At 50.2% G+C, this 13,442-nt stretch overlaps 1 protein-coding gene across 2 annotated transcripts in view; it reads left to right on the top strand.

The window, feature by feature from the left end:
• Ube4b (ubiquitination factor E4B) overlaps nt 1-11,012 on the top strand; it is a 101,951-nt gene extending 90,939 nt beyond the window's left edge. For both annotated transcript variants that reach the window (XM_052178177.1, XM_052178176.1), the window contains 5 exons: nt 2,575-2,709; nt 4,649-4,840; nt 8,099-8,273; nt 9,038-9,184; nt 9,690-11,012. In XM_052178177.1, coding sequence (XP_052034137.1) covers nt 2,575-2,709; nt 4,649-4,840; nt 8,099-8,273; nt 9,038-9,184; nt 9,690-9,751 — 711 coding nt within the window. In that variant the 3' untranslated portion in view covers nt 9,752-11,012. The remainder of the gene's footprint in view (nt 1-2,574; nt 2,710-4,648; nt 4,841-8,098; nt 8,274-9,037; nt 9,185-9,689) is intronic.
• The last annotated feature ends 2,430 nt before the right edge of the window (nt 11,013-13,442 follow it).

The raw sequence follows: 13,442 nt of genomic DNA, 5'->3' as shown, positions 1-13,442 counted from the left end.
TATGCTGTGGGGAGGGGAGCCAGAGCCTGGGCTACTGTACAGGGAAGAATTCAAGACTAGCCATCCGGAAGCAGAGTTAGTGAGGTTATTTTAAGATAAGGACTTTATGCACATCCTTTAGATTTAAGCATGTTGAGGGCCTCTCTTGGGTGATTTTCTATTTTCAGTTGTGAGCCTCGCCTTTAATCTTAGATGCTTTCAGAATGGAGATTTCGTGTGTGGCTCTGTGTGTGTGTGTGTGTGTGTGTGTGTGTGTGTCTGTGTGTCTGTGTCTGTGTGTCTGTGTGTGTGCATTTCCGTGGCTTAAATTACAGTGCTGTAATTTGCAAAGAATAAAGTTTAGGCTTTAAAATTTAAATAAAATATATGAATGACGAGCTGGGAAGAGAACTCAGGTTTGTTTCCCAGCATCTGCATCCCAGTTCTAGAGATCTGACAGCCCTCTTCTGGCCTCCTTGGGTACCAGGCATACACATACAAAATAAGATATATGAATATGAATATACATGCGCATGCGCGCGCACACACACACACACACACACACACACACATACAAGAACTGGTTTGCTCATTTCTTACCCTAAAAGAATTTTGCTGTGTAAATGTAATTGGAAGGTGATCTTGTGAGGTTCACTGCTTAGCTGTGTGAGAGAAACTGTGAACACAGTTAAACTCCAGGCCCTAACTAAAGCAAGAACAGTTTGTTGCTCTGACGTCTTTGAGATGTCTTTTGTCCAGAGCACTCGTGTCTATAGGAAATTTTGTTTAGTCGGTTGTGTTAACGATTCAGGCCGGTTCCAGAATACAGCTTTTTTTCTCTTTCCGTGTCCCCTTAATATTCCATCTGTGTGTCTTGCCTCAGACTAAGCCTGCATACGATCTGCGAATGAAGGATGGGTCACTCAGAGTCACACTGAGGCCACTGAGGCCTGGCTGGCTCTCTGCCCTTCCTGGTGCAGCTTCCCTCAATAGGCTCATTCTTACCCCGCAGAAGTGGCCAGTTCACCAGCCTACGGCAGAGTCTCCACCAGGCACGGCTTGTAGCCCGAGCCCGAGGATACTCCCTGGGCCGTGGCTGCCATCCCTTCCAGCTGTTCACCCTTCCCCAGGGTGGAGTGGCACCCAGTTGTAATCCCACTGCTGGGGGAGACAGATCCTTCCGGCTTGCTGGCCAGTTAGCCGTGTCTGCTTGGCATGTTCCAGGCTGGTGAGAGAGACAGTGGGGGCAGGGAACCTAAGAGCAAGACCCAAGATTGTCCTCTGGCCTTGACATGCATGAACACACACATACATAAGTCTGCTAAACCAAGTGCACACATGACCCCTGCCCTCCAGAGGTGGGAGCTAGCAGTAAGAGAACTTAGTCCATGGCGATGTAGCTGGTTGGGAGTCAGCCTCTCAGCCTGTGTTGCATGGGACCCTGTCTCAAAAAACAAACCTCAGTTGATGAGCGCGGTGTCTTCGCCGCTCTGCTGATCATTCCCCATGAGTCAAACTCTGTTTATTATCTCTCTTCCCAGTCTGTGGCAGGCAGGACTGTGCTGACAGTCGTGTGGAACACAGCCTGATAGTAATAGGATCCATCGGTAGGCACTTCTGTGTATGAGCGTTTGCCTGCATGTGGAAGTTTGCACCACATGCCTGCTTGGTGCCTCTAGAGGCCAGAAGAGGGCTTCAAATCTCTTGTAACTGGAGCTACAGGTGGCTGTGAGCCGCCATGTAAGTGCTGGGAATTAGACCTCTGCAAGGGCAGCAAGTGCTCCTAACCACTGAGCCACCTCTCCAGCCCAAGTCTCAAAGCTTTTTTAAAGGTTGATGACTTAAGTGAAGTTGGGTTTTTTGTTTGTTTGTTTTGTTTTTGTTTGTTTGTTTGTTTTTGGCTTTTTGAGACAGGGTTTCTCTGTGTAGCCCCGGCTGTCCTGGAACTCATTCTGTAGACCAGGCTGGCCTCGAACTCAGAAATCCTCCTGCCTCTGCCTCCCAAGTGCTGGGATTAAAGGTGTGCGTCACCACTGCCCACCGTGAAGTCGTTTTTTAGAGGCAATGAACCCCTCTCTGTAGCTCCAGTGTGTGCATGGGCATTCTGATAGTCTAGTTCAATGGTTCTCAACTCAGTTACAAAATAACAACGAAAATAATGTTATGGTTGGGGTCACCACACGGGAGGTGCTGTATTAAAGGGCGGCAGCATTGGGGAGATTGAGAACGACTGGTCTAATTCATCCTCCCGGGAGCTCACCGTGCCTATTCTCATTGAGAACACTGGTGCTCGGGAAAGGCCAGTCACGGAGGGGAAGGGCAGTCACGGGCCAGGTCGTAGGTCAGCAGAAGAGCCTGTGCTTAGCTTGGGCCAGCTGGGTGTAACCAAAGGTGTCAAGGCCATCAGAGGACCGTCCTGGAAGGGACAAGCACAGTCTGTGTGGTCGGGGTGCCAGGGTGGCCATTACCTCTGTTTCAGAGTCAGCCTGTCACCCTCTGCAGCTCTAAGCTGACCATGGTTTTCCTTTGCACTTGGCTGAGTGTCACACGCAGACACCGGTACTGAGGTTTCTTTGGCAACTGTCTGTTTCCCAGGATCAGCAGCAGGCCCGACAGTCTCAGCTCGCTCAGGATGAGCGTGTTTCCCGTTCTTACCTTGCCCTGGCCACCGAAACCGTGGACATGTTCCATCTCCTCACCAAGCAAGTCCAGAAGCCGTTCCTGAGGCCAGTGAGTAGAAACTGGGGTGCTTGTGTTGTCTTTAGGGTGCTGTATGCAGAACTTATAACTCAGCACATGTTCATTTTCACAGCAGCCAGTGAGTGAAATTCTCATTTTGTTCCCAGTTAGCTCTATTGATCCACATCACATGGTCCTCTACAGGACTGAAGCCCCCTGACATAATCTCTAAAATGCTCACTTCAAGATCATTCTCTGATTACACAGGACATTTGGATCAGGATTCGTGACACAATTTCATTGTTACTGATTTCTCTCTGTTTCATATATCAGAAAAGTATAAGGTAACAAATTATGATTTGGAGGTCATTACGTAGAATAATAGGTAAAAGATGTTTACTACTTTTAAAGGAACTTTGTAGCAACATCTAACAGCCATGATGGGCTCACTGTAGATTAAAGACAGTCACAATTTCCACATGATTGCTGGAACTCAAGGCCCGGTCCTGTTCTGAGGTTGAGAATGAGCTATATAACTGGGGACCTCACCCTAGTAAGGAGCGGAGGTCCCTGTGGAGTGGCAGTGCATGGGGGCGTGTGTGACCTCATTCTGGTGTGGGGTGGCTTTACTGTGTGTCCCCTCCGGTTCTCCAAGCTTCCTCCTTGCTCTGTGACATGCATGAGTCACTGTGCTGCCTCCAGCAGAGGCATGGTCACACAGGGCGTCTGCAGCCCGAGACCTGGGTCTTCTGTTTCTTGATAAGCAGATGTCAGCATAGCAGCAGGGAGCGGGGAAGCAGCTCACCGTCCATGTGCCTGCTCCCTTAAGGACCTGTGAAAGGGATTTACCATCATTTCCACAAAGGCTACAGAGAAGTTGGAGACTGTCTCAGGCAGTGTCTCAGCCGTGCTCGTGCGATAGCCTGGACACAGACAAGCCTGACAATTCCCACTAAAGCTTTATTTACAGAAGAATGACCGCGTTCAAATAAAACTTAATTTACAAAAGGAAAAGTCTGACTGGAATTGGCTGCATGTAGTGTTTGTCTTTATGTGCGGGTGAGTTGGGGACAGTGTATGCTGTGTGTGCCAGTGCCTGTGGCGGTCAGAAGAGAGCATTGGGTTCCCTGGCGCTGGAGTTACCCACACCTAGGAGCTCGCTGGGAACCAAAACTTGTGTCCTCTGGAAGAGAAGCAAATTTTCTTAAAAGCTGAGCCACCTCTTCAGCCTGCCTCACTCTCCACCCTCCTTCCTTGCTTGCTTAAGCGCATGTTCCGCCCCCAGCTCTCCAACGCTGGACTACAACCGTGTTTGTACAACAGGATGCTCGGGAGAGCTGAGGGTGTGTCAGATTTGTGGGAACCCAGCCATTTCACGGGGAACTCATTAGTTAAAGAATCTTTTTGGCGGTCAGTATTTAATGCCTGGTGTACAGCAGCTTTCTCTGAGCTCAGAAGCCATGTGTGTCCCAGCTGCAGCAGGTACTCTTGTCCTGCGGACTCTTGAGGGCTATTTGTTCTTAAAATTCTAGCTGTTGAACTCATCACAGTAGCAGACTTAGGATGGTGACAGATGTCACCGTCTTCTGTCTCTTCGGTGAGTGGATTAGAGCAGTATGTGTGTCACTGTTGGGAACTTGGGAAATGCGGGACTGAGGCTTCACAGCTGCAGTGATGTGACAGCGACGCGCCTCCTTCCTGTCCCTGCTCCTCAGTGACTTTGGAGTGATGCTCTAAGCACAAGTGCATCTCTCCGGAAGACCTCCGTGGGCGTCAGTCCGTCCGTCCGTCTGCCTGCGCTCAGACCTCTCCTGTTCAGTGGCACTGGAGATGTTTGATTCGGATGCTTGCTTTGGCTTGTTCTGCACAGATCGGTGCTTTGAAGACTGACCAGCCTGCTCCCAGGCCTCTGCTGGGGCGGGCGGGTGGGCGTTCCTGGTCCTCAGCTGTCCCAACAACTTGAACTGTCCTGTTGTCCTTCATTTCCTAGGAACTCGGTCCCCGGTTAGCAGCCATGCTGAACTTTAACCTACAGCAGCTCTGCGGACCCAAGTGCCGGGACCTGAAGGTTGAAAACCCAGAGAAGTATGGTTTTGAGCCAAAGAAGCTGTTGGACCAACTGACGGACATCTACTTACAGCTGGACTGTGCTCGCTTCGCCAAAGCCATCGCCGATGACCAGGTGAGCACTGAGACGGCCATCGCAGGAGGCCTGGCCCTGAGGCCTCCTGTGTGGTGTCCCTCACAGTAGACCCTGTCTGTGTATGCATTCCCTACCTCCAGAGATGGGATAGGTGTGTGTGTGTGTGTGTGTGCGTGTGTGTGTGTGTGTGCACTCATGCGCACAAGTTCTCCACACCTCAAATGTAGTAAAAGCAGGGCTTGTAAAGTCTCGTTTTCAGAAGTTGTAATCCTGAAGCAGAGGACCACATCTGGTCCAGGAGATAAACCAATGCTTCCTTGGGAGGAAGGAGCAGAGCAGCCCCTAATCCCTCAGACCCCCAAGTAGATTCTGTTTCTAAACCCTGTTGGCGGTGTCGGGAAATGCAGGTCTTCCCACGTGCCTTTCTTGCCAGTCGCCATGAATACCTGGCCTTCAAGCCAACGCCTGCTTCCTCTCCTTCACCCGGGACCCGTGGGGATCAATCAGGTCAAATCAGGTTCCTCCACAGCCTCCAGGACAGGCCTTCCCTCGTGATGTCACAGAAGGGAATCCTGTTGCCTGTCCTGGTAGCACAAACCTGTGTCCCAAATACTCAGGGGGCTGGAAACTGGTTGATCACAAATTCAAGGCTAACCTGGACTTACTGAGACCATCCATGAAAACAAGATTGAACTGGGAGTGTAGCTCAGTGGTAGAGCCCCTGGGTGTGCAAAGTTCTAGGCTTAACCCTTAGTCCAGCCAAAGACTCTTTACAAAGAAAAAAGAAAGGATTCCTTCCCTCCGTAGTCTATAGTTTCTGTTTTCTTCCTGAGTCCCTTGACACATGTCTCACGTAGACTAGGCTAGCCCTGAATCCCGATCTCAAACTCTCCTCTTGAACACACTGGTGTGTGTTCTCATGCCTGACACCTGAGCATAGTGACGGCTCGTGTCTGCTGTGCACCACTCCTGACCATGGATTCCACAGCACAGTTTCTCCTCAACCCTTTGTTTTAAAGTGAGGGACATGGCCCAGAGGAGCTGAGTGGCGTGCCCAGGCTCACCAAGTTCTGAATAGAGGGGGAACGTGTGACTGACGGTCCGACCCTGTGCCCATAGCCTCACCCTCAGCCTAAATGTTCAGAATGTGGTATATTGGTTCCCATATCACCCATCTTTGTATGCACAAAATAAATGTTACCTATCCTCAGACACTCAGAAGGTCACCGCCTGTAGCAAATCCAAAGGAGTAATGTTAAAATGCAAGAGTTATATATACTCCTGTTTTCTTAGAGGTTTTTTTGTTTTTTTGTTTTGTTTTGAGACAGGCTGTCCTTGAACCAAAGATCCTCCATTGTCAGCCTCCCAGGTGCTGGAATGGCAGGTGTATGTGAGCATAGGCTGCCTTCCTTCCTTCCTTCCTTCCTTCCTTCCTTCCTTCCTTCCTTCCTTCCTTCCTTCCTTCCTTCCTTCCTTCCTTTCTTTTCTTTTCTTTCTCTCTCTCTCTCTCTCTCTCTCTTTTTTTTTTTTTTTTTTGGTTTTTCGAGACAGGGTTTCTCTGTACAGCCCTGGCTGTCCTGGAACTCACTCTGTAGACCAGGCTGGCCTCAAACTCAGAAATCTACCTGCCTCTGCCTCCCAAGTACTGGGATTACAGTTGTGCCCCACCAACACCCGGCTCATACACTGCCTTTTTAATAACATCTTTATCGCTTAATTATTCATGTGTTGATGCTTCTTATTGCTTCTTACTGTTTGAGACACGGTCTCGCTGTGTGGCCCGACAGGTGTGGACAGGAGGGAAGGGTGGATATGCAGAGGAAGCAGGCCTGTGTGGTTACTTAGAAACAGAAGCTTTAAAATGCAGTGCTCTGGAGGCAGGGACAGGCAGACTTTTGAATTCCGTGCCAGCCTGGTCTATAGAAAGTTCCAAGGTAACCATACCCCATACTGAGATCCTCTCTCATTCAAAGCAAAGAAGGAAGATGGATGGAGGAGGTCGAGCCTGCCCACCCACCCGCTACTGGGAAGAGGTGTAGGTATCAGTGTGGCATTCTCAAGGGCACAGCCGAGTGCCAGCCCACACAGGCCCCGCAGGGAAGCCCCAGAGCCGGCCCATTGCTCCTATGCTGGGGAGCCGAGGGGGCATCTGCGGAAGATGGCATCTGGTTGCCTGGCCTCCAGCTCCTCCTTGTGCCATCAGCGAATCTCAAGTGTGCAGTCTCAGGCCAGAGCGGGAAAGGCAGCATTTGAAGATGGAGTCTTCACTTGAGCAAGTTCATGGACATTTGTTACTTGATGGTGGGGCTTGGTTTCGGTCTTCTGTGGTTGCCTGGTGTGATTAGAGACTGGGGTCGCGTCCCAGGACCTCAGGGACCCATTCTCCTCTATTTGTATCATGTCCTAATGGGCGGTGTGCAGCATCCACGCTTGTGTGTTCTGTGGTGTTGGTGATTGTTACACAGTAGTTCCCTCAGAGGTAAGCCACTGTCCAGAGTCTCACCTGAGGAATCTGGTTAGGGCAGGTCAGAGGCTTACAGAAGATGGCAGGGTCCTGAATCCGCTGTGCTTTGTCTGGGTGCATTGTCCGCTGTTCACACTCCGACAAATGATGTCTGACAACTCAGAAGGCTCAGTGCCTGGAAAGTGTGGCCTTAGCGAGTGTTGGGTTCAGGAGTGATGGGGCTCAGTCTTTTCCTGGCCACTGGGCTTTTGGTTGGTACTGTGACCTGTTGAGGTGTGGCCTCACTGTGTGGCCCCCAGAGTCGTGAACTTCCTTCCCATGCTCCTCCTCTAGCCCCCCCTCCCGCACTAGAAGGGAGGAGGGCACACACAATGCCCCCAGCCCGGGGACTAGGCCAGAGCTCCCTCTGAGTGTGAGCAGTGTGGGGCAGTGGCTGTGCTTGGTTTTCGTCTGCGTTCACCATTACGTAAGAAAACTAGAATTCGCCTTGCCTCATGGGCTCACAGGGCACCAAGGCCAACACAAACCGAAATAACCTCAATTTCCTTCTCTTTTATAGTAAAAGCTTGCTAGCTCCGAAAGCTTCCTGTTTTCCCGTGTCCTGTAGCTTTGTCTACAGATGACCTTGGCACACGTGATTCTGCCTATGTGCATCTGTAACTATGTCCAGTAGACTTTTGCACACGGTGCAGTGTGGAAGATGGGAACGCAGAAAGTATGCTTGCAGTAGTTAGGAGCAAAGGCTCACACAGACTGAGCTTGGCCGGTTCTGGCTGGTTCTGTTTTTTTTCTCTTGTGTGTTCTCATTTCACGTGACCTTTCCTTGTCCACAGCGATCCTACAGCAAGGAACTGTTTGAAGAAGTCATTTCGAAGATGCGCAAGGCAGGAATCAAATCCACCATTGCAATAGAGAAGTTTAAGCTTCTTGCAGAGAAAGTGGAGGAAATCGTGGCAAAGAATGCTCGGGCAGAGATAGACTACAGCGATGCCCCGGATGAGTTCCGAGGCAAGTCCGCATATGCATGCGCAAGGCTTTGGTGTAACTTGGAGTGTGTGACATTAAGACTTGGCACTGTTTCATTCCTGTGAAGCTATCCCACGATCAAGGCAGCTCTTATAAGAGAAAGCATTTAATTGGAGGCTTGCTGACCATTTCAGAGGGTGAATCCATGATCAGGGTAGCAGGGAGCATGGCGACAGGCAGGCTGGCAGGCATGGGGCTGAGAGCTTGCATGCTGACCGCAGTGAGGCAGGCTGCCAGAGGAGAGTGCGGGGAGGCTTGGCATCCGCCATCAAGGCCACACCCATTCCAACAAGGCCGAACCTCCTAATCCTTTTGAAACCGTTCTCCTTTTTTTAAAAAAAAAAAATTATTTATTTTATGTATGTGTGAGAAGACTAGCTCTCTTCAGACACCCCAGAAGAGGGCGTCAGATCTTATTACAGATGGTTGTGAGCCACCATGTGGTTGCTGTGAATTGAACTCAGGTCCTCAGGAAGAACAGACAGTGCTCTTAACCACTGAGCCATCTCTCTAGCCCCCTGAAACCGTTCTCCTCACTGGGGACCACGAGCGACAGAAGGCACAGCAAGGCCTCCCTCTGCCTCATTGTTTGCTGCTGTCCCCCCGTCACTGCAGGGACTTGAGGGGCTGCTCACTCCACAGCTGTCCCCAGCCGAGGCTGCATCTCACTGGTAGGAATCGCCTGCTCCAGCTGTTCAGGATTTGCCCCCACCGTTGGGTTAGTGTGTTTTGCTGTGTCTCCACAGACCCTCTGATGGACACCCTGATGACTGATCCTGTGAGACTGCCCTCTGGTACCATCATGGACCGCTCTATCATCCTGCGGCATCTGCTCAACTCCCCCACCGACCCCTTCAACCGCCAGATGCTGACTGAGAGCATGCTGGAACCAGGTAGGAGACCCAGCTCGCCTCACCTTGCCACGCCACACCTCGCCACGCTGCTGTCAGGGCCAGTGAGTGCAGCCAGAGCACGAAGGAGATTGAGAGCAAGCCTGGGGGCGGGCGTGTAACCCCAGCTGCGGGCGGTGAGGCGGAAGGGGATAGCCTGGTCACGGCAAGCCCTGACAGTATAGCTGCAACACTGTCTCAGACAAACAAGAAGAGATGGCTAGGCCTGCACCCACAGAACCCTTGCCTAGCTGTGCATGTCCCAGGCTGTCCCCAGCACTGCCAACAGAAGGGACATTGAATCCAGAAAGTATCCAGTTTAAGCTCTTCCTATGGAAGAGGCCCAGAGCACTCCGCTCACTGGCTGTAAATGTCTTCCCGCCCGAGGATGTGCCTTCCGCAGGCCCCAGCGTCCACAGGGAAAGAACGGCCTTCTTTCCACTTCGACAGAACTGCAGGCGGGAGAGCCTGGCGTCCGAGCCTTAATCCCATGTGTTCTCTCCCTCAGTGCCAGAGCTGAAGGAGCAGATTCAGGCTTGGATGAGGGAGAAGCAGAGCAGTGACCACTAAGGCCAACGGCGCTCTCCAGCGGGAAGCCGCCCGCCCGCCCGCCCGCCAGCCAGGCCCAAGCAGCGCCCGCCTGCCTGCCCACTCTAGGCTGCTGCTGTAGCCTGTAACCAGATGTGGCCAGATCCTGAGAGCCCACCCCACGTGACCAAACAGTGGAGATCTGAGGGAACGACGAGAAGAGGATTCCTGTACATATATTTAAGTGACAACAGTCAAAGCTTAAGGGACGAGTTAATGATGGCTTGTGTAGTAGAGCGCACCCTTCGCCTGTCGCCACCTGGGGCTGTGGCCGCAGAAGTGTTTAGTGACAAGTGGGTCTGGGCAGCTTCCCCTGAGCTTACGTTTTGTTTCGTTTCTTTTTCGATGTGACTAGAGAACTCGGACATTTTGCTGCTAAAGAATCTCCCCCCCTCACCCTCCTTGCACTGCTGTGGGTTTTTTAAAGAGAAACAGAAGCAGACTCCTTTCCTGGCCCTCCAAACATGTATTCTGTGAGATAACTGTGCCTGCGACAAAGTGTTAATCTTGGGATCGTATTTTTATATCATATTCACATACTTGTTTTTTTAATTGGTGTTAGATGACATGATTAATAAAAAAGGCAAGATATTTTCAGAATTTGAATTTCAGTTTTTTTTCTTTTGAAATAGCCCTTTAAAATTTTTTTATTATAAACAAAATGAAGAAAACCCTTTGAGCCTGGTCCTTCTAGCAACCCTCAGTTAAGATCCTGAGGAAGAGGTGCGGCAGCAGGCCGGCTGGAGGGGATCGGGGCTTCCGTGACTCGGGGGCTTGGGGGAGATGAGGGATTGTGTTTTGGTTTTTGTTGTTTTTTTTTTTTAAATCCTATGTGATAATTCCAACTATGCTGTTATCCTCTGAGGATAAATAAGTTCCTCAGCCCTGGGTTCTTTTGTATGCTGTGTCCTTTTGGGGTTTGGCCTTACCAAAGCAAAAAGAAAAAAAAAGGGTGCAAGAAATGTGGAAATCTGCCTGCTTGTTTACATGCCCGGACAAATACCACCACACAGGCGCTCTCGAGCAGAAGCCCTCTCTGTATTACCGCTCCCTACACAACATACTTGAATTCTTGAATTTCTTTTGGGGTGAAAAAGGATTTGAAACCATAAAGTGTTTTAAAGAAATGAAATCTCGGAAACATACTTTCTCCTCTTTTCCTTTCTCCTCTTCTCCACAGTCTGTGCTCTGTTCAGTTCCCAACACAAACGACAATAAACAGTGATTGCCCATTCGGAAGGAACCTTCTGCGAGTCGTCTTTTTGTGGAAAGAAATGGGTGGGGAAGGCTGGCATGGTGGCACACACCCCTTCGCCCCAGATCTCTTGAGAAGAGGCAGGCGGATCTCTGAGTTGGAGTCGGCCTAGTCTACATAGAGAGTTCCAGGCAAACCTGGGATTCGTAACAAGATCCTGTCTTTTAAAAAAAAAATGTACAGGGCCAGAGATGACTCAGCAGTTAGAGGAGCAGAGAGGGAACCTGGTTCAGTCCCCAACACCCACAGCTTACAACTGCCTGGAAGTCCAGTTCCAGGGGACCAGACATCTGACTCCCCATGGGCAGGTGCTGGGCACACACATAATGCACGTACACACACACAATCAAGCATTTATACACATAAAGGAACAAGGTCAAGCAGGAGCCAAGTGCGTGTGAGCATGTGAAGCAATGTTCTTTCTGGAGCCAATTAGAAATTGCCTACCTTTAAAACAGCACAGTGGGCCATCGAGATGGTTCAGTGCTTAAAGGGGCTTGCTGACAACCCTGGCGACCTTAGTTTGATCCAGGGACAAGTTATGCCCATGCCACACCAGCGCCATATGAAGAGATATGTCAACTTACTTTAAAAACGTTCCCAGCCCCACCCTTGACGTGGTTCCTGCTTTACTTCCTGCATGAGGGCCTCATCTGTGTCCTCTGCCCTTCCTCGGGCTCCTGAAGTTACCTTGGAGATCTCATCAGCCACCACTCCTCCTCAGGTCCCACCCACTCCATTAGCACTCCAGTTTGCAAAGTGGTTTGTACCAGCCCAGGCAGTGGTAACGCCAGCTATGGGAAGCACTCAGGTGGCACATCCTGTGTGCCAAGCGCTGCAAAAGCCTCATCTTTATAGTGCTAGCCTCGGGCGAGACAACACTGCTTGTTTTCTGCTTGTTTTCTGCTGCCTCTGTCTTCCGTAGGTCAGGATACAGGCTGCAGAGAGATTTGGTACCTTGCCCATTGTCCCCTGGCAAGTACGTGGCTCCAGGGCCCATGATATCCATTACCTCAGTGTGCATCTCTCCTGGACATTGAATTCACCATCCCCTGCCACCTCAGCCCCAAATAGACAATTTGGGCTAGGTCGAAGCTCAGTTGGCAGGAGCAGCTGCTGAGCATGTGTGAAGCTCTCTGGAAATCCCCAGGGTGTGTGTGTGTGTGTGTATGTGTGTCTATTTAAAGATAGGGTTTCTCTATATTGCTCTAGCTGTCCTGGAACCCACTCTGTAGACCAGGCTGGCCTTGAACTCACAGAGATCTGGTGCCTCTCCTGAGTGCTGGGATTAATCCCCAGTTATTTTTAATAAAAAAATCATAGTTAGACAATACATATTTTAAGAAAGGAAATTACTGATGTCCACCATTCAGGTGATTCTGTTCAGTTTTCTTTTTACAAGCTTTTTACCCACAGGCCTATGAAGCTAATTACATTAATTAGAACATGTCTCATGCTTAACTGGTTTCACAATTATGGGTTGCTAATCTCCTCTCCACCCCTAGGAGGTGCTGTTTCTGTCCCATGAATGTACCTGCGCTGCTTCCTGTTTTCAGAGTTGAAGGGTCTCAAGAGTGGTCTCATGTGAGGAGCCGTGGCAAGGATGCAGCCAATCGCCTTCCTTCTAGGCACGTGGTTTGGAATTTTTATTCTTAGATTCTTAGAGTAGCTGTTTCATGGAAATTTATTGTATGCCTCCAGTCTGCTAATTTAGAGGTGGGCGATAGGATCCAAAAGTAGGTCTGGATCAGAAGGAAGATTGTCAGGCCGGAGAGATGGCTCAGTGGTTAAGAGCACTGGCTGCTCTCCCAGAGGTCCTGAGTTCAGATCCCAGCAACCACATGGTGACTCCCAACCATCTGAAATGGGATCTGACGCCCTCTTCTGGTGTGTCAGCAACACCTTACTCATACACATAAAATATTTTTTTTTAAATGCTTGAAAAGGAGAACTTGTATCCTCTCAGCAGAAGTAAAGTCCTCGAGGAGAAGAATGAGAATGACATCATGCTTGTTTTCCAAGTCACTGCTGAATGGGCAGTGGCAGGGACTGGGCACAATGCTTCTCTTTCTGTCTTCCAGCTCAGGACACACCAGTGCTAGGCCTGCACTTGGCATCCAGCTGAGCACCATCCCTGGCCCGAGGACACCCTCCGAGCCATGGGTGTGTTACGGGTCTGCTCTGTTTGGCCCTTTGGATAGAGAATCGCCAGCTGTTTCGGTCGGGCCTCTAACGTGACCTAGGCATGGTCTTAAGTTTTCAAAAAGATGCATTTGTTTTTATTTTACATGTATGTGTACTGCCTGTACCACATGTGAGCACACGGAAGCTAAAGGAGGTGTTGGGTCCCCTGGAACTGAAATTATGGTGTTCATGAGCTGGGTACTAGATACCACACGGAGGTTCTCTGTAAGAAGA

Source organism: Apodemus sylvaticus, chromosome 3 (genome assembly GCF_947179515.1).
Source record: "Apodemus sylvaticus chromosome 3, mApoSyl1.1, whole genome shotgun sequence".
NCBI classification, from domain to species: domain Eukaryota; kingdom Metazoa; phylum Chordata; class Mammalia; order Rodentia; family Muridae; genus Apodemus; species Apodemus sylvaticus.
This window is presented reverse-complemented; position numbering and strand designations above follow the sequence as displayed.